This window comes from Mycteria americana (genome assembly GCF_035582795.1).
Source record: "Mycteria americana isolate JAX WOST 10 ecotype Jacksonville Zoo and Gardens chromosome Z unlocalized genomic scaffold, USCA_MyAme_1.0 Scaffold_18, whole genome shotgun sequence".
Taxonomy (NCBI): domain Eukaryota; kingdom Metazoa; phylum Chordata; class Aves; order Ciconiiformes; family Ciconiidae; genus Mycteria; species Mycteria americana.
The window spans coordinates 13,666,838-13,691,448 of record NW_027445436.1 but is presented as its reverse complement, the minus strand read 5'-3'; the positions used below and the strand labels follow the sequence as shown (position 1 = coordinate 13,691,448).

Here is a 24,611-nt window from a genome sequence, read left to right as displayed (position 1 = left end):
TGGTCACTGTGTTCCCTCCCCCGTCTACTAGGGGCTGGAGATTCTCCTTACCTCTCCTTTTGCTGCTAATGTATTTGAAGAAGTATTTTTTGTTGTCTTTTACAGCAGCAGCCAGATTGAGCTCTAGCTCAGCTTTGGCCCTTCTAATTTTCTCCCTGCACAGCCTTGCTACACCTTTGTAGTCCTCCTGAGTTGTCTGCCCCTTCTTCCAGAGGTCATAGACTCTCCTCTTTTTCCTGAGTTCGAGCCAGAGCTCTCTAGTCAGCCAGGCCAGTCTTCTTCCCCGCCGGCTCGTCTTTTGGCACCTGGGGACAGCCCGCTCTTGTGCCTTTAGGACTTCTTCCTTAAAGAATGTCCAGCCTTCCTGGACTCCTTTGCCCTTTAGGGCTGCCTCCCAGGGGACTCTCTCGACCAGTCTCCTAAACAGGCCACAGTCCGCCCTCCGAAAGTCTAAGGTGGCAGTTTTGCTGACCCCCCTCGCCGCTTTTCCACGTATCAAAAACTCTATCATTTCGTGATCACTCTGCCCAAGACAGCCTCCAACCATCACATCACTCACCAGTCCTTCTCTGTTCGTGAACAAGAGGTCCAGCGGGGCACCTTCCCTCGTTGGCTCACTCACCAGCTGTGTCAGGAAGTTATCTGCCACACACTCCAGGAACCTCCTGGACTGTTTCCTCTCTGCTGTATTGTATTTCCAGCAGACATCCGGCAGGTTGAAGTCCCCCACAAGAACAAGGGCTAGCGATTGTGAGGCTTCTCCCAGCTGCTTATAGAATAGTTCATCTGTCTCCTCATCCTGGTTGGGTGGTCTGTAACAGACACCCACCACAAGATCTGCCTTGTTGGCCTTCCCCCTGATTCTTACCCATAGACGCTCCACCCTATCATCACCATCATCGAGCTCTAAACTATCCAGACACTCCCTGACGTACAGGGCTACCCCACCACCTCTCCTGCCTCGCGTATCCCTCCTGAAGAGTTTATAGCCATCCATCGCCGCACTCCAGTTGTGCGAGTCGTCCCACCGATGTTATAAAGGTTATAAAGAATGAGGTTATAAATTCTCTGTGGTATGGAGGACAATGTCTGAAATATAAATATGGGGAGGCCTGGCAGATCGATTCTGTCACACTCCCACAAACCCGCCAAGGCAAGCGCTATGTGCTTACAGTGGTGGAAGCAACCACCGGATGGCTGGTAACATATCCTGTGCCCCATGCCACCGCCCAGAACACTGTCCTAGTGTTCCTCGTATCCTGTCCTGGATAGTATCCTATCCCAGAATACTATCCTAGCAAGTCCTGTGGCAACATGGCACCCCAGAAAGAATTGAGTCAGACAAGGGGACTCATTTCCGAATCAACCTCATAGACACTTCGGCCGAAGAACATGCCATTGAGCGGGTATATCACATCCCCTATCATGCACCAGCCTCCGGGAAAATCGAATGATACAATGGACTGTTAAAGACTACACTGAGAGCAATGGGTGGTGGGACATTCAAACATTGGGATACACATTTAGCAAAGGCCACCTGGTTGGTCAACAGTAGGGGATCTGTCAGTCGAGCTGGCTCTGCCCAATCAAAACTTTTACGCACTGTAGAAGGGGATAAGGTCCCTGTAGTGCACATAAAAAATCATGCTGGGGAAGACAGTCTGGGTTACTCCTGCCTCGGGCAAAGGCAAGCCCATTCGTGGGATTGCCTTTGCTCAAGGACCCGGGTGCACTTGGTGGGTAATGCGAGAGGATGGGGAAGTCCACTGTGTACCTCAAGGGGATTTGATTTTGGGTGAGAATAGCCAATGAACTAAATGGTATGATGTTAATTGCTATATAATACTGTATGTCATCACTTTTATGGTGGCTATACACCATATCAACAGTAAGAATCTCCCAGATTAATGAAGAATGAACTTTGATGAAAGCAAGCAAAGTGCAATGGTGATGGAACCAGAACTGGCTTCAGCATGCAACAGTCCGACACCACACACCCTCTCTCCTGCCCTGAAGGACTGTTATTACAGATGGAGGCCAAAGTCATGGACTAAATGAACTCAGTGGACATTTTAGAGGGATGGCCCATAGACCAAGGGAATGATAGCTGTGTGTATATATCAAAATACAGGGAAAGTGGTGGTGATTAATTGGAATGTATTGGAAAGGGTAGAACCTGGGCATGACGTAGGTGTTGTAGAATAAGGGGTGGATACTGTCCTGGTTTCGGCTGGGACAGAGTTAATTTTCTTCCTAGTAGCTGGTATAGTGCTGTGTTTTGGATTTTAGTATGAGAATAATATTGATAACACACTGGTGTTTTGGTTGTTGCTAAGTGGTGTTTACACTGGGCAAGGACTTTTCAGCTTCCCATGCTCTGCCAGGTGCACAAGAAGCTGGGAGGGGGCACAGCCAGGATAGTTGACCCAAACTGACCAAAGGGCTATTCCATACCATATGATGTCATGCCCAGTATAGAAACTGGGGGGAGTTGGCTGGGGGTGTAGCAGTCGCTCTTCGGGGACTGGCTGGGCGTCAATTGGCAGGTGGTGAGCGGTTTTATCACTTGTTTTTTTTTCCCCTGGGTTTTGTTCCTCTCTCACTCTTGTTGTTTTCTTTCTCATTACAATTTATTATTTTGTTGTTGTTGTTCCAATTATTAAACTGTTCTTATCTCAACCCATGAGTTTTCTTACTTTTGCTCTTCTGATTGTCTCCCCCATCCCACCACGTTCGGGGTGGAGGGTGAGTGAGCAGCCATGTGGTACTTAAATGCTCAGTTTACACAAAGCTGTGTTGTGGTTTAGCCCCATTCAGCAATTGAGGGAATATAGAACTTAGTGATGTTGTTATCATGTGTAAATACTCATACTTGAATGCTCCATGTGATGGTGCAGTACTGATAATGGTAACCTGCTGCCAGTACCAGCCCTGAATGTTCTGTTGGAAGAAGTACGTGATCAGCATCTCATGCCCGGTTCAAACCATCATCAGAAGTTATCTTGTTTTATTTTGTAGGAGGTTTGATATTTGTTTCGGATATCTCTGTCAGCACACAGTTACTGGTGACTTTTGGCTAGAAGTGGTTGTGCTAATTGTACAGGGAAAGGTACATTGGAGGTGTCGCTTCATCTCTGGGGGATGTAGCAGGGTGCAGACAGAAGTTCCTCTTCTGCAGTTGTGTGGGTTTTTGAACTGCATGTGCAGTAAGTCAGTTATATGACGTATATTAATTTCTGAAATACCAGAAAATTGATGTCTGAAGATGAGAGAAGAGAAAAGAAATGACTAAGTGGAATGTTTCTGTAGATCTTCACATTTGGTTACATGGCTTTTTTCATGCATCTGCTGTATTTGAAATCTGTTGATTTCACATCTCATTGGGATATTGTCATGAAACATACTTCAGTATTATATGAAGGAGAACTTACTTTGTTCTTTGGAAATAAAAATGCTTTTTTACACCTGTCCTGATAAATTTTAACTTTTTTCCCAAGATAAACTTTGCCAAAGATAGTGTTAGCAGTATCTTTTGTGTTGAATTGCATTGTAGTCTGTGCCTAAAATGTAGTTCTCCATTAAAGCATCACAGCTTTGAAAGAGTTTCAGATTATTATAGTGTAGTATATAGCTCTGCTGATGATTTAGTTTTTGTACTTTGGGTTGTTCTTCTGGTTGGAAAGCTGACAAAGATGCAATAGTTTTTGAAACATTGCTTTCATTAAATACAACTCTGTCAACATTACACGAGGGTTTGGGTAGGTAGTGTGTAATGAAGTAGTGATATGATTTAGAGTGTCATTCTGCACAGCTTGTCAGGACTTCCTGCAGCAGATACACTTTTTTTTTTTTTGAGCAGATTAGAGGAAGTACCAAGGGGTGAAAAGACTGCAATATATGGGTAAGTTCATAAATCCTGCAGGGTTTTATTTTTCTTTCTTGGAAGTCCCAATGTGTTTGTAGAGTCCAGTATAATTTATTTTGTCTTTCTGGCAGAAAAAGTTTTCCAGGCATGATTGTTCTTAACCCATTTCAACAACTGAACCTGTCAGCATCTCTATTTCTGTATGAATGTGGTTGCTGGGAATGGAAGTAGCTGTTGAAAGCACTTAGTTTACTGTATAATATAATGATAATAATGGCTTATTTAAGAAGTTGTTATAAAGCCTGTCTATAATCTTTAATGTTCAGCTATATTGAAAACATGCTCACTTTTCATGAGAGAGATGTGGAAGGTTTTTGTTTTTGGTTTTTTTTTTTTTTTTTGGTCAAATAAGTTTTTTTAGCCTAGTTTTTCCTGAAATAGCATGCTACTGAGTTTTTAGTAAGGTACTAACACTTACAAAAGTATGTGTTATTGTCTTGTTTACCAGTATAATATGTTTAACAATGTGATAATGCCTTAACTAATGATTTTATCCCCCATATCATCGAAGGGGAAGTAGGGTAGGGGAAAGGAGATATGGAAAAAACTTGCTTTCTCTAATACACAATCCAATTCTGTTTTTCATAAAGATGTTATCAGGTTGAGACATTTTTGCTTACTGTAATATTAATTTTTTTTCAGGAGAATGATGAGGATTATTTTAGTAGTGAGTTTACTTTTTATTTCCCTCCCTCTCCCTGATCAGGCTTATGCTATAAATTCTTTCCCTCTTTTGTATCAAGGGAGTAGTTCATTTCTGTCTTTAGCTGGAATAAATTGAGAAAATTACAAGCCTAATATGTGAATTTTGGGAAGGAATAGATTGAGTGGAATACATGAAATATTCAAACTTGTAATGATTTTTGTAGCAGGACTTAGGATCACTTGCTAGAGGATAGGCAGCTGTGGCAGCTTACAGTGGCACTGCTAACAGTGTCTATCTGTAAAGCTGCTATTAGAGATGAATTTTTATTGTGACAGACCATTAAAATCTCTATGCTGAGCCTGTCTTTGAAGCGTCATTCAGAATAGCGTAGTTTTTGTTAGGAGCATTCAATAGCCTTAACAGAGGATTGTCACAATTAGTGTGTCCCTTGGGTTCTGTAAATGCAGTTTCATGAAGGAGTGGATACAGCTGGCAGCTGCTGTCTAAATATATCTACACCCCAGTTTAAGCTGCTTCTTTTTTTTTCCTCCTTCACTGAAATACTAAGATTATTTTTTAAGTATGGAAGACCATCTCTGTGTCCAAAATGCAGGAGCAGAGGTACCTGTGCAACAGTCTTGCACTCTTTGCTGTTGAAATTGTTCTAAATGTCATGTCAGGTGCTTTTTGGTGAAAGCAGTACACTTCAGAGGTACTGTAATTCCCCCCCCCCCCCCCATATATATAATTTCAGATGTGCTGTCTTTAATGGTTTTTTTTGCAAATGTATTACTGAAGAGTGGACAGCATTGCTGGATGAAGCTGTGTAGATTCTCTTATGGAGTAGTGAGACATTTGTGATTATAACATAGAAAGCTCTTATTCTTCATAGTTGAGTATCACGTTGTGAAGATGTATATGTAAGACGACAGGTACTGCTGGGAGGAGAGCTTAGGATACCTTTGTGTGGTATTTCGCAGGCAGGTATGTAATCTTAACCCATGTTCCAGACTGACCAAGAGCAAGCATAAGACTTTGGGCTTGGTGCGGGCACTGAGTTCATGAAGGCTCGAGTCTTTCCTGAGCATGGGCAGAGCTTGCTTACCTCTGAGCTTGCTCTACTAGAAGCCTTGGCAGAATGAGCTCATGTCTGCCTACAGAATAACCTGCAGACATACTTGGAAAATGCAGGTGGGCAGTCTAGCTCAAAATTAATAAGGAAGGTGTGAGATGGGGAAGATGACAAATGGTAAGTCTGTAACCCACCTCTCCGTATCCCTTGCTGTGAAATATAACTGAAGAACCAAAATATGTTTATTTTTGTTGGGAAAGGCTGCAGAAATGTACAGCAAAGCATATCTAGGAGTCTATCAGAATTGTCTACGATGAATTTAAGAAATTATTTCTCATTTTGTATTAGGAAAGGCAAACGTGCTTTAAGGCAGTTAACACTCAGCGTAGCTAAAACAGGTTGTAGTAGGGACCATGGGATTCTGCAGCATTGTGGCTCTGTATCTGAGAGGTATTAAAAAGAGTTTGAATTACCCTTTTGAAAAACAGGCTCTGCTGGATTGTATAGAATGCCAAGGAAAAAGGTTTCACATATTAACTTTTAATTTTAAGAAATTTTATAGAAACCACAGCATTATTGCTTTTCAAGAATTAGACTTGGGCAGTCCTTTATAACACTTGTCTTACAGTATGTTGATGTTTGATTTATGGCTCCCTTGGGTATGTTATGGATACTCTGCTTTTTCTTTGGTTTTGTTAATGTTAGCACTCAAGAGTGTACGTTAATGATTAAAACTGCATAGTCAGCAAAAAGATGCAATTTCAGTATTTGGTTGTAAGACTTTTATGTAGAAACTGTTGCTAACATTTTGTTGCAAGATAAAGCTCCCAAAGCTTTAAATTATGAAGGCTTCTTTCAGTAGCTTGTTAAGAGCTGGTATACATAACTGAACATCTGGTTGTTATCAGTACATTTTCACTTCATTAAAAACTATAAATGCATATGGAGGAAAAATGAAATACTGTGATCTAGTTAAATCACTGTTAAGTAGCACCCTGTGGTGCCAGTAGAAGTTAGTTGATATTTCTATTACATTCCATTATTTTCTGTAGTTACAATTGGTTTAGGCTATGATCTTAGTTACTTCCAAATTTAAATGTTAACAATGTTTTGACTCATTTAAGGGATGCTTGCTATATTTCCTGGGAGCTTAAAAGTTGAATGTAGGAGGAAGAAAGGCGACATAATTGATTATAAAGCTCTACAGAATCATTGCAGTGTAGGAACAATGCCACGTACAGATGATGAGAAATGCTTAGGCTTTTTTTCCTTGCTAATTGTGAGTAATGAAGAGGTTAAGAACTGTTCTCTCTCCCATTTCAGGAGTGTCATATTTTAATTTTTTTTTGTTACTTTAAAAACAATAGGTCAGAATAGTGCTTTTTAGAAAAGAACTATTCAAGGAACTTTAATCAAGATTGTAGTAGCTCCAGTATTTGAAGAGCTATTTGACTTCAGCATTTTTGGCAACTTTGCCTAATCATCAAAGGGAGACTTTCATCTGTTGAAACTTAGGTTGAAGCTAGCAAAAATATCCAAACTGAAAGAGATTTGTATTGCTGCACTTTGAAGATCCTCAAAGTTTAAGACTATTGTGCTCTGTGTAGGAGGGATCTGATGAGTATAAAGGGAGTTTTATTTCCTGCTGTACCTTGTGGTGGTGCAGCAAATAAAAAATATTTATTTGGAAGATTTTCTTCATCACTCTTATCCTTTTCTCTTTTCTGATGGCAGATGTGTGGCCTTTTAAGTGTCTAAAGCTCCTAAGCAGGAGAACCTTTATCTGTATCACACATTCTTCCTTCCATTCTATTCTAATTTAGTTTTTATTTTAGACTTAGATCAGTGTTTCTCAATGACCTGTCTTTTCACTAGGCTAGCTTTAACTTACATTCAACTTGTAACAAACTTTCTAATCCCAGAGCATAGTATCAGAGGTCTGTACTGTTTATCATACATCATGCTGTATATTGAAGCTCCTAATAATCTGCGTTCTCTGTTATGGTTTTCAGCCCTGTTTTCACACAAGATATTGGATGCATCTTGAAAAACACCTGCTTGCTAGTATTTAGGTTTGGTCTCTGCTCTGGGCAGCAAAGACACCTAGGCACTGAAGTCAAGCGTATCTCTTTTTGGCACCTTAAGAGTTTGCAGACTGTTTCAAATCAGTGACAGCAACCAGGTGGACAGGCATAAGCCTTTTTTCTCCATTGCCTAGCCAAGTATGAGACCCAAAGAGATTATTGCTGCCACTACATCAAGATGGCTCTGCTTTGAAACCAATGGTTCACATTTGAGAAGTGGTGTTACAGAGAGACTGTGGAGCAGGTCTGCCTTTCATGCAGGCTGCATGGCTGGAACACAGGACGTGATTCCTGTGGTCTGGCTCTGTCCAGATATCTGCAATGGTCTACAGTACGTTTTTGAGCACCTGCATCGTTTTCTCTGTGGCTGCCTTTTCCCTGGGGGTTGAAAGCTACACAAGCCCAGTCATTTGAGCTGTCCACTTTTATGGGTATTTGGACTGCTCTCTTGTGTTCTGTTTATTCAAAAGGTAAGGTCTTTCATTTAGATTTAGTAGATATTGCTAACAAGACTTGTTGATATGAAAGGTAAATACAGAAGAATATAGATTCTCTGTGCAACATTTAAAAGTCCTAGACTTTTTCTAATATTTTTAATCTGTAGAGGGAAGAACTGAATGCCAGTGAGGTGAAAATGTACACAGCCACGTAGTCTCAGATGGCTTAGGAACAGGTCTGGGAATAAAGGGTCTTGAATCCAGCTGTCATTTTAATCCTTTAGATACTCCCTTTAGAGTATTTCCATCTTTGGTTGTTTTCTCCCAGTCAAGAATATTCTGTCTCCCAGTCAAGAATACCCAGTGCGGGGGAGATGCAGTAGGAAATGTCAGAGATGCTCTCTGCTTCTAATTGGTGTTTCTTGAGTGCCCCTTTGGGACATATCCCAAATGTTTGGAGTCAGCTGTAACAAGCATAGCGCATTATCGACTGCCATGGTGTGTATTTGCCATCCGTGGGTGTAAAATTAGGAGTGATTCCAAGAGGAAAGATAATGTTCCCTTTGAGTTGTTGTACTTGTATCCTGAGACTGATAACCAGATAGTCTACTTGGTTTTCAGTTTTCAAAATTGATCCTATTCTCTGTGGTGACTCCTCTTTCACCTTTCTGGTGGGCCCTCAGGAAGCAGGGAAATGAAACCTGGTTCCTATATGATTTGAGAGTTTTTGTATGAATCAGCCCTTTGGCAACTCTCCTAAATTAGAAAATGAGTTACCTTTTAACCTTTTAATACTTGGAGTAGACAGCTCTGGCTGGGTGAAAGTTCAGGAAAATATTTAAACAGGGAAGGGGCTTGGTCTAGTGGTGTGAGTTGAAATTCAGAGTTTTGTTTCTGACTGTTCAGGCTGTTTGCTCTGTAGGTGTGAAATAATTTATGAGCTCTCAGCCTCTGTGTGCTAAGATATAGAAATAGCTGCATTTCATTGAGTAATTAAAGTGTTTACAACAGCATGTGCCTTCAGAGTGGTATTTGGAGTTCCTAGCTGAGGTTTTCCTATATATTGTCTCTATGCTTCATCTTGGTTTCTCTTTCACAGACCTCTCTTGCAGGCAGGGAACAAAGCTGAATGATGTGGTGAGCACAGAAAGCAGTTGTGAGTGGTGCTTGGTGTTGGAGAGAAGCCAGCAGCAGCAGGATGGTGACACATAGGTAGATTGTTGAAGTTCTTGGTAGATGATGCTGATAGAAGGTCATCCACATGGTTTTGAATGGAAAAAGCAGATGCCAGGATACTGGGGAGCTGAGGTTTTAACAGGCCCATAGTTCTTGTTCTGTGGGGGTTGATTGCATCATTTGGAATCGGTTATGCTAATACCACTCCCCTTACCAGCTTAGATACATAAGCTGCTGGTAGCATCAGACTCCTGCGAACCGCTCCTATTGCTTTTACTCAAGTCTGCAGGAGTAGACAAGAGTATTTTGGGTTTTGTATTTTCCCCGCAGGCTACGATTGACAGATGACCTTGCTATTACCATCTTCACGTTTTGGTGAAGCATTTTCTTCAGACTCCAGCATTTTCTTTGTAGCTCAGAAGAAATCTACTTCGAAACCTAGCGGCATGTCATGGTGTGGTATCTGTTTGCTATGTGGTACCATTTAGTGTGAGCACTTGTCTGGGGGTGCAAGCAAGTAATGGCAAGTGTTCAAGCTATTGCAGTTGGAAGAGTTATTGCTCAGGCAGGTTGCCTTAACTGGCTGCTTGTGTGTGCTCTTCTCCTGTTTCTACCACAAAGAAGAGAATTTTTTTTTTTTTTTGTTAAAGATTACTGTTTTGACCATAGACCTCTTTTTCAGACATTTGGAACTTTTTAAGTGCAGTATCGGCATTGTGATATATTTGAAATAAGTGTCTGTAAAAGGGCAAGGTGAAATCTTGGTCCAGTTCAAGCAGACAAAACCTTGCGAGGGTGCGATATGCAGATAGAGGGTCTGGTGCGGTTCTCCAGCCCCAAACGCCTGAAGGTTGATGGCTCTGATGGAATTTACAAGTCTGCCACTACAATTAATAAAATAAATCAATAAAAATGTATGTTCTTGATGGAAGACCAGAAGAGAAGTGGTATCCTTTCCAGTTTGTATCCTGGAAGAATTAGTTACTCTACCAATTTCTTCTAAAGCAGTACTTCTTTTAAGTCTAAATGCAGTGCTGCTTTAAAGCAGTACTCCCAGGGCCATAGGTTTCTCAGAGGAGCCCAGGATCTCTGCTATCTACCTGACAAAAGGGATTAAGATGGAAAGTCTTGCTAACTACTTAGAATTTTTGTCATCTGATTTTAATGAGTTGTTGTCTAAAGATTACTATAATACAAATTGTACATGGTGGTTTAATTTAAAAGCATTTGTTGAAATGATCTGGTATCATTGCTTTTGGAAGGAATCCATTGACGTATCAACTTTCATTGAAATGTAGATACTAAAACGTGTTTTAAATACACATTTATGTTATGCTAGCATCTAGGAATCTTGCATTTTGGAGCTCAAGTCATCACACTCTGAAGAATTCATAATTTAAGATAATCATGGATACATATGATATGTCTTTGCTTTAGAGACTAAATTTGTATTATAAGGTTTGTTGCCAGAAGTGAGTTCTAACTTGGGTGTCACATGCAAGAACCTGGACCTATTCCATCTGGTTAAAGAAACAGGTGCTTGCTTTGTGTCGCTGTGTAAGAAATGTGATACCAAGGAGGACAGCTACTTGTAATAAGGAAAGAACCCAAATGCAGGAGAGAAACGACTGCCATGATTTCTAGAGTTCAGTCTATGCCAGATTGTTCCCTCGTGCAAGAAGTATGTCTTAAGAGGAACAAAAGAATAATATCTGTTAGCTTGTCTACCTGATATGGGAATATATCCTCCAGTGGGAAGGATAAAAAGGAAAAAATTGAGAATAACTATTAATCTCCCAAATGAGAAAATCCAGAGGGAGGGGAAAAAACCCCCACACCTATGTATGCTTTGGTACATTACTCTATGAAGGCCACTTACTTGAGACGTGAGCTTTATCTGAGTTCTGTGGATTTTTTTTTTTTTCTAAGACACTTGGGAAGGAAAAAAAACCCCCACAAACTCAAAATATCATGCAGTTCTTCTGGTTTTCTGAAGAAAAAACAAAACAAAACAAACAAAAAACCACAAAAAAACCCACAAAAAAAAACCCCAAAACAAAACCAAAAAACCCACAACAGCTAAATAATTTTGACTTGTAATTGATACATGAGTTCATTATTTCTAGTTTCCTCCTTATCTGCAGGCAAACAGTTTTCAGAGGAAGTTGGAGATCAGCATAAATTCCATGTAAAGTCATTCTATATGACCGATAGCTTTGAATTAAAAAAAAATTTTTTTTTCAAAAACAACCCCCCCCTATTCTATAGTCTCTCAATATAAATAAACAGTATATTCTTTGAAGTTAAAAGAGATTCCCGGTAGTTCTTGTGACCCTTTAGAAATGCTTGAGTTACAGAAAACTGTACATTTGACCCTTGGTGGAGAAAATAATTTTGCTCTGAAGCTTTATCCTTGTGCTGATAAATTAAGGGTGACTGTAGCTGAGGGGTTACCGCAGATATCAGGACTCTGGTTGTGTTTGTCAGAGAAGATTTAATTTGAACAGATTCTACAGGTTGAGTGGAATTCTGCAGTTAAATGTGCCCTAACTGGGTTTTGAATATAAAGAAAATGAGAATAACTCGCTAACTGGAGCTGCATGAATTTAGCTTTCTATTTTTTTTTTTCATTTCAGAATTATATAGGGGTGCTGAAAGCAGATTCCCCCTCTCAAAAAAAAAAAACAAACCTTAATACATTACAGTAACCTCTTTGTTTCTTTACACCGAATCTTATAAAAATAGAAAAGAATTTTGTAATGTCTCCTCAGGTTTGCTATTCCACTTGTATGGTTTGTCAGAAAAATAAATAAATGAATGATTGAGATGGAGAAAAAGTATACTAGACTCTGAACTTTGTTTCCTCTCAGAAAAGTGACCCAGCCTTGGTAATGATAAGCTTCTGAATTTTTTTTTCCTATAGCTAAAAATTTTTTTTTCTAAGCTGTTGTTTTTATTTTAATAGAAAAACCTTTCTTAATTTTTTTTCTGGCAGCTAAACTGCTAATAATCAGTACATATAGGCCTTCCATTCTTTGCTTGGGATGGATGCGGGTAGTGGATTGCAAAGCATCATGGTTTTGGAGAGGGAGTGGGAGCTGTTCCTATCTCAGCCTTGCTTCTGGCTGAGATGAATTTGCAGTGGAACCAGATCACAGTGTAATCTCTGGCCTGATCTAATTATCAGCATTTACACTGGCTAACTTCCTCAGTAGTAGGCAAAAAGTCAGGTAACTCATGAAAACTAAAAGGAATTAAAATGTACTTGATGATTTTAAGGAAGAATGTTATTTAAACAGTATGTCTCTTCCTGATGTATAACTTAAAATGTTATGGATTCAAATACTTAAATCATGCGAGAGAGAAAAAAAAAAGTGAGTTTGCATAACCTTCACTTTCAAAAACATTTTTGTATTGGAGGTAGTGCGGTTGTGTGGACTGTGGTCCAGGAAATTGTGATTCCAGTTTGCTCTTGACTTTGAGCAAATAACTAGCACGCTCTTTGCTCAGAAACTCTGGCCTAGAGCTACTGCAGAAGAGCTTAACTTAAGCTGTCTATACACTGTGGTGCACGAAACTCTTCTTCCTCATGTTTTACAGTAATGCATGTTATTTACAGCATTTCTAGCAGCACACTTGAATGTTGAAGTAATTGAGTGTGCTAAAAATCAGACTGATTTCTTCTAAATTAAATCCTCTTCATTTTGGTAAGGACCACACCAGTTCTGATCCTGAGACTAATGAAGAGTTTTACTCCAGCCAGTCTTTTCTGTGGTTAATTTATTTTGTTTCAGGAGAGATTGCACTGTAGTTTTCAAGTCATCATTATTTGAAAGAGCACTTAGTTTTATGTTTATACTTGTTTTAACTGTTAAGAATAAGATTTTGGAAGGTGACATTGTAACAAAGAAAAAATTAGCATCACTGCTTAAACATGCATTGATGCTGATTTTTAAAAATTATTTTATATATAGATACTATAAAATCTTTGAATTTGAGAATGAAAGGGTTAAATCCCTAAGACCTTACTGTGATACATAAAGGCTTTACTTGCCCTTTTTTTTTTTTTTTTTTTAGTTTCACTTGCATCCTTGTTTTCTTGTGTTTTCTTCCCCTGCAGAGATAGTTTTAGTTACCTGCTGAGCAGAGTTGATGGTGGGACATTTCCTGTAACTTCTTACCTGATAGGACTAAACAGGCCTTGAGCAAGCTCGTTAGGCTTCCTAATTAAATCACCGATAACAGGAACTCAGGACGATTGTGCCAAAGATAAGCACCAAAGAACTAGCTTAAATCGACCCCCTTGTAACATTCCGAGGCCGAAGGACCAATGAGCTAACTCGATGACTATATATGGACAAAGGAAGCCCAAAGTTCAACTAGTGGACAACGTGAGGAAGACTATGGAAGACCACCGGGAGGGTGAAAAGACCCTAACCCTAATTTTACTGCGCATGCTTGGACTATGTAAATGAATTCCGGGAACTCATCACCATAAAACTGCCCTTTTCAGGAAATCGGATGAATATGTATAATTTTTCTGTATATGAACTGATGTGCTGTGCTAACCTGGCGAAGCACTTGTGGCGGAGCGATTCCCAGTGCTGCAATAAAGAATACCTGCTTAATAGTCATCCCGACTATTGAGTCCTGATTTCGGCTTTTCACGGCAACAAGAAGTATAAATAGATTTTGAATTTCCAGTAGGTCCCAGGTCAAAAAAACCTTGATAATTGATGCTAGACACCTGTTGTAACTTAATGATATTGGATTGTGAAGCATACTGTGGAAATTAAGTAGTAACAGTGGGGGAAACATTAAAAGTACTTAATAATCTTTCTAATGGATTACAGGATTGTACTGTTGCACCAAATGAAGTATCTCCTTACTTTTGGAGGAGGTAAAAATGGTCTTTGGTTGAAAGCAAGAATGATACTGGTTCATTTCCAAGTTACTTCATTGTGTTTTAAAAGGTTTCTTGTAGTCTGCAATTTATTACTGATTAAGGAGGCAAATGCCATTTTTCTCCCCCTTTTAAAAATAAGATATGTAACAAGGTCATTATAGGCAGAGGTGGGAACAGAAAGCACAAGGTATCCCAAATAGTGGATCTCTCTCATCCATTTTGCTGCACAGCCTTTCCTAATTAACCTTAACTTAATGAGCTTTGCTAAACTGTCTGGTGTCCGTATTTAATCATTACAGCATATTCTTTGGGATTGGCTGTAATATTTTGAAACTTTAGACTTCACTGTTACCTCAAATACCATTTAAAACTGAACAACTGTAAGTAGTGTCTTGATATCCTGAGCATTTTTTACACTTAAACTAGCATTTGTGTATTTTATTCCTTTCTTAGGGATCCACCTTTCCTGGCAGATGGAACTGTGTTTGGCTAGCTGGACATTTCCCTGACTTAGCATGATGGTTTTGTGACAGTTTTATTTAACAGGGCAAAGGAAATGTTTTTGAGATATATTTATTATTTTTAGAGTGAAGTATAGTCTGAAAATTGCAGCTGGAATGTTCTGGGCAATACCTCAATGTTTTTTACATTGTCTTGTCTTTTGGCATATAAAAAAATGCTTATGTCTAAGAAAAACAACCCATTGTTGGTATGAAGTGATTCTGGGTTTTTTGAATTTGTTGTTTACGTGTTCCTAATTGAAACTCGCTGTGCTAAACAGTGTATAACCTCAGGTGAAGCTACCAAGTGTTCTTGGAAGTCAGTTTGTAAACAAACCTGGTAGATTAATCTTTATAAATGTTCCTTTTTTTCCCTGCAGAGATATTACATACAGCATTTCCTTGGAAGCTGTGACAACTCTCATCGTCTTCCTCTCCTGCCAACTATTCCACAAAGAAATTCTACGGGAGAGCATCATTCACAAATACCTGATGCATGGTCGATGGTATGTTGTGTTCTGGGGTGGTACCTAATGGCAAAGCGAATGCTTCTAATGGCTTGTTTAGACTGTTGGTACTTGAAAACAAAAGACAGTGAAATATGTTTTGATAGAAAACTTGTTCTGCTCAAAGGAAAACAGAACACAAAAGCAAACATCTGTAAAGGCTGTTGGAAGGTTTCAGGTTTAAATATCACAGCCCAGACATCAGTAAAACTATTTTGGAAACCATTTTCATTTTTTGAGGGTAATTTCATTAACTTAAAAGAGCTTTTGCTTTTCAGGATGTTTTTTTTGATTCAGCTATGGGTCTTTTCCTGTAACATTGCAGTCTAGAGAACCTGTGTACCTCAGAAATGCTAATGAGCCTTCTTGCAATACAAATAAATAGCAGCCCCTTGAAAGATTGCACATATGTGCTATGTTGAGTTTTAAGCTGCAATAGTGGAAATACTTAGCAGGCGGTAAACTCGGTCGTATGAGTAATATCACTTGTTCTGGAGAGTCGGTTGTTTTGTTTAAATGCTTTGTCATGGTGGCTTTTAGGCATTTTGGTCAGGCTACCATTCATCCTCTTTTAACTTTAAATTCCATGGGGGCAGATTTTTTGGGAAGTGTATCTATTGTCTGGTTTTCTGAAATTTTTACTAGATGTAAGAGAGAGGTACTGCTCTGGGGCAGCATGTAGGGGAAGGAGGGAGGCTTAGCTTGGCTGCAGGCAGAGGGAGCACAGGGCAGACTTCAGCCTGAAACTGCCAGCAGAGGTAGAGCCTCAGTATTTGTGGGGTTTGGTGGTACTTCAGTCTCTGGACCGAAGGAAGTGAGGGTTTGGGGCAAAATGGGGAATGTTTGGGAGAAAAGGCAGTACGTGGTCTCAGAGATCTGAGTTGGGAGTAGCAGGTACCTGGCCTCTGGAGAGAGGGGTGGGAATTTGGTGGCTGGGAATCTAGGGCAATGTGAAGAGTTGGAGGGGTACTGGTTAGAGGGGACTGGAGTTCATTGTAACACAGCCCACCTGTTCACGTCCAAATCATATGGGAATGGGAACTAACTGTTTGTTTCTGTGGAAATCCTTCTCTGTTTTGGAAATATTGTAACCTTTTATTTAAATCCAACAAATTTTATGTGCCTTTGTCAGAATCTTTGAAGTGAGGTCAGATGGTTCATTGTTTTTTGCAAATTGGCCCCAGCTGTGCACACAGACAAAAATATTGGGGGGGGTGGAGAAATACTGTTGTTACCTGTTCTATGTAACCAAAGCATAGAGCGAAAACTAAACAAATATAATGTTTCTTTCCCTTGCATAAATATTTTTCCAGTTGTGTCTTTGAGGTAAAAGAATACAACGATTCCACAATTAAATAATTGATTTAAAAGTTGTATTGAAAAAAGAAAACAAAAAATTGTTTCCATGATCCTGCTGTTGAAGGTGCTCCTGCAGAGCCCTGCTGAAGTCAGTGCAGCTTTGCATGGGCAAGACCTTGGCGTTCTTTCCCTTTCCAGTCTGCTCAAGGCTGGGAGAGTTACTGTCTGTGTTTAATGCCAAACACCAGCCTTTGCATCCTGCCTGGGCTTTGCTGGGCCAAATTTTTCAAGTTGTGAGTCAACTAAAGCTGTTTTCTTTTTCTTTTCAGTGTCCCATATACCAGCAGACTTGTGAAAACTTTACTATATAATTTCATTAGACAAGAAAGAAGCCCTCCTCCAGGGACCCATATCTTTCAGCAGCAAACAGATGGAGGAGGACTGCTTTACGGAATTGCATCTGGGGTGGCAAGTGAGTCTTATTCTCTGTAAACTATACTTCAAACCTTATGAAGTATTGCCTTCTATGTGACCTCCCTTACAAACACACCTGTAGCTCATTTCTTTTTCAACAAGTGATACCAGTGTGCATGCTCAGTATAGAAAAGCTGTCCATGGGCCTGCTTGGATTGTAATCCCTGCAGGACAGCACATGGTAAAAGTAGCACTTAGTCCATTTTTTTGCTTTTGTTGATACTTTTTTTAAAGCAAGTAGTGTCCCATTTGATAATGCTTCAAGTTAGTTAAAATGTTGTAAGAAATACTTTTATGTGCGTATTTTATTCTTTATGATTACTCACTGGCTATGCTGACCTGCTCTGTGGCTCTGCTTGAGCAGAAGGTTGGACTAGGTGGTCTCAAGAGGTCCCTTCCAGTCTCAAAGATTCTGTGATAAGGGAGTGGCCTAGATAGGAATTTTTGTAACACATTGTAAGTGTATGCCTTTCCCAGTAGGTTGACTAATGTTTTTTCCTGAATAATAAGACTAGATTCTGACCTTATGCGGGTGGACTGTTTGCTATAGAGAGAGATCGCCTGAAGAATATGAAAGACTTGATGCCATTTTCTGTTAAGAAAAAGGTTTCTCATGTTTGTTATACTGTGTATAACACAGTATATAGTATATTGTATATACTGTGTTTTGGTTGGTGGTTGCTCTCTTCCTCACACCAGATGTGTTTTATTGGTGTGTGTATTACATATAAAAATTCTTCCTAAAGGTTTTTCTTTTCCATATAATAAGAATAAAATACAATATATTGCTAACAGTAATGGTATATGTTATTTTCTTTTTCCTAATAAACTAAATAACACTTTGCAAGTCAGTTGCTGTTAAAACTGATACTATTTATTTTGCTCTTTTGTGAAATCCATTCACTGGCAGCATCCCTAGGGGATATTAAAGTTCAGGCTGCAAGTGGTCTGCCAGAAAATATTTTACAGTCTTTGACGGTGCATGTGGATATCCTCATGGAGGCAGTAAAAGAGCACGTCTCTCACTTGGTGCAGCATAGCCTAAACACATCACTGCTTCTGTGTCAGATGAGGTTACACACAGCTCAGTGTGCTGCTGGAACACGCATCTCCTTTCTGGTTTCCAGTTTACATGCTCAAGGGTAGACTACTGCCATGTTTGGGTTGTGCCCGTAATGTAAATGCGTCAGAAAACAGTTGCTTGGTTTGCAGTTTATTTAAACAGAGAAGAAATTAATTAAATTGTTCCCTACAATGTTTTTATTCAAGAGTTCCAACAGGTACATTCTCTTCCTTCTTTTCAATTGCTAGAGAAAATTACTCTTAAAATGTTTTTCTGAAGCAGTTTTCAGTATGTGGTTTGTACTTTTGCTTGTGACTGGAGAGCAGTTCTCACTGCGTATCTTGATACCTCTACTTACCTGATGGTGGTGGTGTTCTTGGTTCTAATCTTTCTAGTCACGCTTGAGTATCTTTCTGCCTTAGTGCTGCCACAGGCAAAATAGCTTTTTTTTCCTCTTCTGGTTACTTGACTGATTTGTAAAGTCCATCCAAATTGCCACCACTCCTGCCTTCCTCTGTAGCTCCTCTGATATCATATCCCCCCATGACTTTTTACTACTTGTATATCAAGTTTGCATTTCTTAATGCAAACTCTTAAGGTTTTATCCTACGTCTGTTCTTGTCTCTTCCTACACTTCCACCCCTTCACTCCTCTTGAACCATTCTCTTAACTCCTATACTTATTTTGTTGCTTCTTTCATGAGTACCTGCAGTGCCATCTCTTCTCCCAGTGAATTAAGTACCTTCATTTAAAGCTTTAAGTAAAAGAACCTTTATAAAGAGCTTTCTAATGACCTGTCTGGGAAAGGGGAAAAAATAAGTACCATATCCTGTTAGAAAATAGAAATATTTTTTTCTGTTTGTGCCCAAACAGTTGGTTAATATTTTTTGTGTCTGATTATTTGCCTGTATACATTGTTGGACTATAGATAAAACTTGGACACAATAGGATTGGTAGAGTAAATGGCTTATTTGCCTATCTGTAATATCTCTGAATTAACCCTTTGCAGTTCTTTGTTTTATATAGCATCAGGTGCATGGGTAGAGTGCGATACAGATTAGAAGACAGCAACACAAATTGATAGTCTGTTATGGAACAGAAGCAAATTTTGAGCAGATGTGGAAAACTTAGACATGATTTCTGTATTGTGTTATTTTTGTGTATTTTGTGTATCTTTACAGGACAAGAATTGAAAGAAGAATGGTAGAATTGAAAATTCGCTTTTAATGTTGCTCAGTGTCTTTTAAATACCACATAATGCTTAAAATAAGTTTACTGAAATAGTCTAAATATAATCTATTTAGGATGAAAGCAGATAGGAGCCTGGTTTTAAAAATAATTTATTTTTATATGAAATTTGAGGCCTAAGATAATTATTGTACTTGTTAATTTGAAATGATTTAACTTGATACCACAGTCATCTACGTTACCATGTATTACGTTATGCATATTTTGTAGTCACTGGCACAGCAGCAATAGATCAACAAACTCTTATAAGCACTGTATTTTAAATCCACCCTCCCTTTCCTTCCTTGTGATTCAGCAGGAGTGATAATTATATACCATATGAGCAGAAGTTTACCCTTTACCACAGTTAACCTTCTCCTGCTTCTCATCCTTTGTAGCCTGTGGGTTGTTTTTTTTCTTCTCATGAGCCTTCTTAACCCTGAAACCATCCAGCCAACATCCTCACACCAATTACTTCTCCTTGGTTTGGCCTCTGACTGCGTGTAAGTTATCTGTGTGCAAGTACCTTTTTCCATCCTGTATATAAAATACCTTGATTAGAATTTTATTGCCAATTATGTTATCCTTCAGTAGTTAAATAAACAATTGTGGGTTTGGAATGAGGGGGGAAATAATGATATTTCAGTTTTGTAATGTCGTGGTTTAGCCCCAGCCGGCAACTAAGCACCACGCAGCCGCTCGCTCACTCCCCCTCGGTGGGATGGGGGAGAGAATCGGAAGAGCAAAAGTAAGAAAACTTGAGGGTTGAGATAAAAACAGTTTAATAGGGAAAGCAAAAGCCGCGCACGCAAGCAAAGCAAACCAAGGAATTCATTCGCTACTTCCCATGGGCAGGCAGGTGTTCAGCCATCTCCAGGAAAGCAGGGCTCCATCACGCGTAATGGTTACTTGGGAAGACAAACGCCATCACTCCAAATGTCCCCCCTTCCTTCTTCTTCCCCAGCTTTATATACTGAGCATGACATCATATGGTATGGAATAGCCCTTTGGTCAGTTTGGATCAACTATCCTGGCTGTGTCCCCTCCCAGCTTCTTCTGCACCTGGCAGAGCACGGGAAGCTGAAAAGTCCTTGACTAGTACAGCAGCAACTAAAACATCTCTGTATTATCAACACTGTCTTCAGCACAAATCCCAAACATAGCCCCATACCAGCCACTATAAAGAAAATTAACTGTCTCAGCTGAAACCAGGACATGTAACTTCATAAAGGATATTCTTCTATACTGAGTCAACTTTGCTTTTGTTTTTGCAATCTTTTTGTAGGTGTGCAAAATAATTGTAAAGTGCTGCTAGGTCTGATGGTATGTTGTTGGTGTGTTGTGAAGGCATAAATGACATCAATATGCATGGCAGTAGAGATTAGGCCTCATTAGAAATTAGAAGTTCATTTTTCTTGGTTCACAAGGTACATTGAACCAACTTACCTTCAAAAAAAAAATTTTTTTTTGTTGGTTTTAAATCCCCTCCTTTTTTTTTTTTGAGTATTATTAGCATTTGCCAATTCATGGTCCACAGTTAACCAAGTTGAGAGAACTTTTTGTGGGCAAGCAAAATTTAACTAGTCATTTTATTTCTTGCAAAATAAAAATCGTGTTACAGTGAGGAACTACCAAACAGATGATATGCTAAGACAGAAAAATGTTAGTTCTACTTAAGACAGTTGAAAAATAAGTCAATTTAAATGGTTTCATTTGAAATAGTTGATCTAGTTTATACTTTGCTATTAAAAAAAAAAAACCAACCAAACAAAAAAAAACCCCACTTTAATGCATCTTGGAGTACTTAGGAGTTACTGCAACAGTAAGATCTAATTGACTTAGTTTGTGCTGTTTAGATGATGATAGATGTAATGGGTACAATGTTGTACCTGTAAGAAACTAATGAAAAGGCAGTAGCTGGATTCATCTTCATTAATCACCTAAGCAATCATCATAACTAATCTGGCCCACAAATGTACTGTTGTAGCATTAATACAAATTGCAGAATTCGGTGTGTAGTGGTCAATAATGACTCGTTTTCTCATGTTTGTACTCTTTGGTTGGAACTAGACAAACATTCCTGAGCGTTAATGACTTTCTATCACGTAAGTATATACTTTACTCTGCATTATGTCATTCAGCATTAGTATACTTGAAGGCATCTGATGACTGGTGTTGTACATCTGTGACATATATACTATAGCTTATTCCTATTTTTTTTTTTTGGTGCTACATTCTGGTTAATAGAACTTGCATGGTTATCTTTGACTTTACAAGAAAACTATTTATTCATATTTTAACATTTTATGTTAAAATTGAAGGTGAAAAAGATTATTATGTAGTCTGATTTGTAATATCTAGATTAAAACTTGTCAGAGTAGAGACACACAAAAAAGCTACTTTGTGTCTGTTATTTCTTACAATTCCACCAAGCTTTTTTTCTACTTATAAATATTTCAGGCTGGTTGTTTCTACCTTCCAGAACCTTTTCATGATGTGTCACAGATCTAGTGTATGATCTGCTACATAACTACAACCTTGTCTATCTCCCTGGTGCATAGTCAATGTTTAATTGCCTGTTCATGCTCACCATAATGAAAATGTAGATCTGAGACTTGTTTTCCCATTTATCTGTTCATCTTCCTTCTTGCTTACAGTCCGTAACAGCGTCATCCTCTTATTGTAATCATGGCGTTTTGACCTGCCTGAATGTGAAGATTTAGATAGTGTCCAGATCTTTAAACTTTCTCTTAGTTTCTCTAAAGATGTGTCTGAACTGGAGCAAAACGTGTGGCTGCAGTTCAAGTATGTGTTCTTTGAGACGAAGTAGTTGAGTATTAATAGTAGTGTAGCTGTGGTAGGCTCAGTCTGCAAAAGCTGCCCCGCAAGCTGGGTTCTAGAGTAGCTTCATCCTGACCGAAATCTGTGCTTTGGTGCTGTGAGGACTATAGGAGCTGGTTTGAAGTTAGGCTGAACTACTGTCAGAGCAGTGCCTGAATGTCCCCTTTGAGAGTCTTCATTGCCTTTTTTCACGAGATAACTCATCTTCTGTCTTAATCACAGTAGTACAGAAAAACAATGCCTCTGGCATAAATCTGTAGGCCAGAGATATGTTCACTATCAAGCTCTTACACACTTCCTTTGACATACACTGTGTTGTGTTTTTTGTTTTTCTTGAAATCTAATTTATCTTTGTGGTTTTGAATGATGTGAGAGTATTGAACAGTTATACAGCAGTAGTACTTCTGGTAGCATGCCTAGGCCCCAGGTCCACCAAACTCTTGGGGCTTTCAGTCACAAGGATCTTGAAACCAGAAGAGTCATAGTATAATTAAGAAATTCTTGATCTTTCTTGTAAGCTTCACCAATGTGTTTTTGATAGTAAACCACCAGTGACTTAGAACTAGCTGGACAGGTAGCATAGACTTTTGCTCTGGGACCCCCGATCTTTTCATAGATGCTGATGGCACTGATAGCAAAGCATCCTTTCCCAGAAGAGCAATTCATACTGTAAGGTCCTGGGTTTGATAGTTATTGGAAGTCTTCCATTGACTCTGGTGAGACTTACACATTTGCAGGGAGCAAACGGTAGGGAATTTTTCTTTCCTTTGGAGAGGTAGACACTCCTGGGGACCCTTGGCTGCCACCACTCCACCTTTCCGGCAGTGACAAAATATGTCATACTAAACATTTTCAAGGCTTACATGTTTTTAAGTCTTCTGTAAAGCCTCTTTTCTGTGATATCTACCTGACGCTGTCTAGGCTTGTGGTGTGCTCGGAGCTCTGCTACTGTGCTGACTAATACTGCCTCTTCTCCAGCCTCTCTCTGTGCTAATCCATCTTGTCTCTTGCCCTATATGTAGATTGTAAGCTGTTTTAGGGTAGGGACCATCATTGAGTGTGTACAATACATGGCATAGCGAGGCTGTTGTTCGTGACTAGAGCTTCTGATTTCTGCAGTCATACAAATCATAATTATAACCATATGTTCCAGCTTGTTTACTGAGAGTGCTGCAGCAAGTTTCACAAAGTGTGTTGGTGATTTATCTCCCTGACATCTATCCTGATATTCCAAAACCTGAGCAGCTTCAAATAACCCATTATTAAAAAAAAAACCAAAAAAAACCAAACAACCCAACAAAACCCACCTATTGGCTCAAATTATTTTTCTTTAATTCTTCAGGGGAAATTGCTTGTTAAAAGAAACCAAGAATCAAGTTGATGTATTGTAACAACAAAAGTTTTAAAACTTGATATCTTGCAAGGACTAGGGCTAGGAAAAAGGAATTTTATATGGGTGAAAAGGAGGCATTTCATGCTTTCCAAATTCTTCTTAGCTCTAGAGAATTACAGAAATTGAGATAAATACAATATTTATAATTATAAAACTTCAATAATTGGTTATTTTTTTAAAAAAGTGTTATACTTGGGCTTTTCTTAAAGTCCTACAAATTTCAACTAGGGGATGGTAAGAAATCCATACCTCTTCACTTTACAATCCAGTGTCAACAAGAATGTTCATCTCCTACATAGGATTTATTTTAGCAATAAATGTGAAAATGCTTTAAGAAGATTGTAAGCACTATTATTTCCACTTCATTTTTGAACATATTGCAAATGATAAAGAGGGTTGACCATGCCATCTAAGAAACGGACCAAAATCTGGGAATTAAAGTCTTCAGGTTCAGCAGCATCTTCCAGTAGGCCACAGTACTTCTCATAAAGTATTAACAGATCTTAAACTTGTTGATGATCATCCTTCTGGATCATAGATACAGAGTATGTAGGGTTAATATGTGACTGAAAGAGTGGGTTTTTCCTTCTTTCTGCAAAAGACTTTGCAGCCAAATTAGAGTAAAGCCAAACAGATCATGTGCTTAGCAGTGTATTAGTAGAAACTATTTTAGCAGTTGCAGATTTAAATTTTATTTCCTTGTCCTGAAGCCAGTTACTATTGTTGAGTAATTTGGAACTTTTCTTTTCCGATTGAAGTTATCGGTATGTGGTAGTTGTAGTATAGAGCAGTGAACGTTAATTTTCATGACAGTTGGGTTTGTTTGTCAATTTTTCTCTTTCAAGCGAGTGGCATTTTCCAGAGTGACTCACTTTAGGGAAAGAAAAATGCTATTAACAAGAAAAGAATGTGACACCTAGGAATAGACATCCTGGTGAAAAGAATGGATTTCCATTATTGAAAAATAAATTTCTGTATTACATGGAAATTCAATTATTATCCTTATAGGAAAGTGTGAATTTTTGCTTGCTTCTCAGTAATTTGATTTTTATTTGGATTCCA

At 38.9% G+C, this 24,611-nt stretch overlaps 1 protein-coding gene across 4 annotated transcripts in view; it reads left to right on the top strand.

Annotated features, from left to right (window-relative positions):
• Positions 1-24,611, top strand: part of DYM (dymeclin) — a 297,267-nt gene that overhangs the window by 61,212 nt on the left and 211,444 nt on the right. For all 4 annotated transcript variants that reach the window (XM_075488866.1, XM_075488867.1, XM_075488869.1 and 1 more), the window contains 2 exons: positions 15,127-15,252; positions 16,881-17,023. In XM_075488866.1, coding sequence (XP_075344981.1) covers positions 15,127-15,252; positions 16,881-17,023 — 269 coding nt within the window. The remainder of the gene's footprint in view (positions 1-15,126; positions 15,253-16,880; positions 17,024-24,611) is intronic.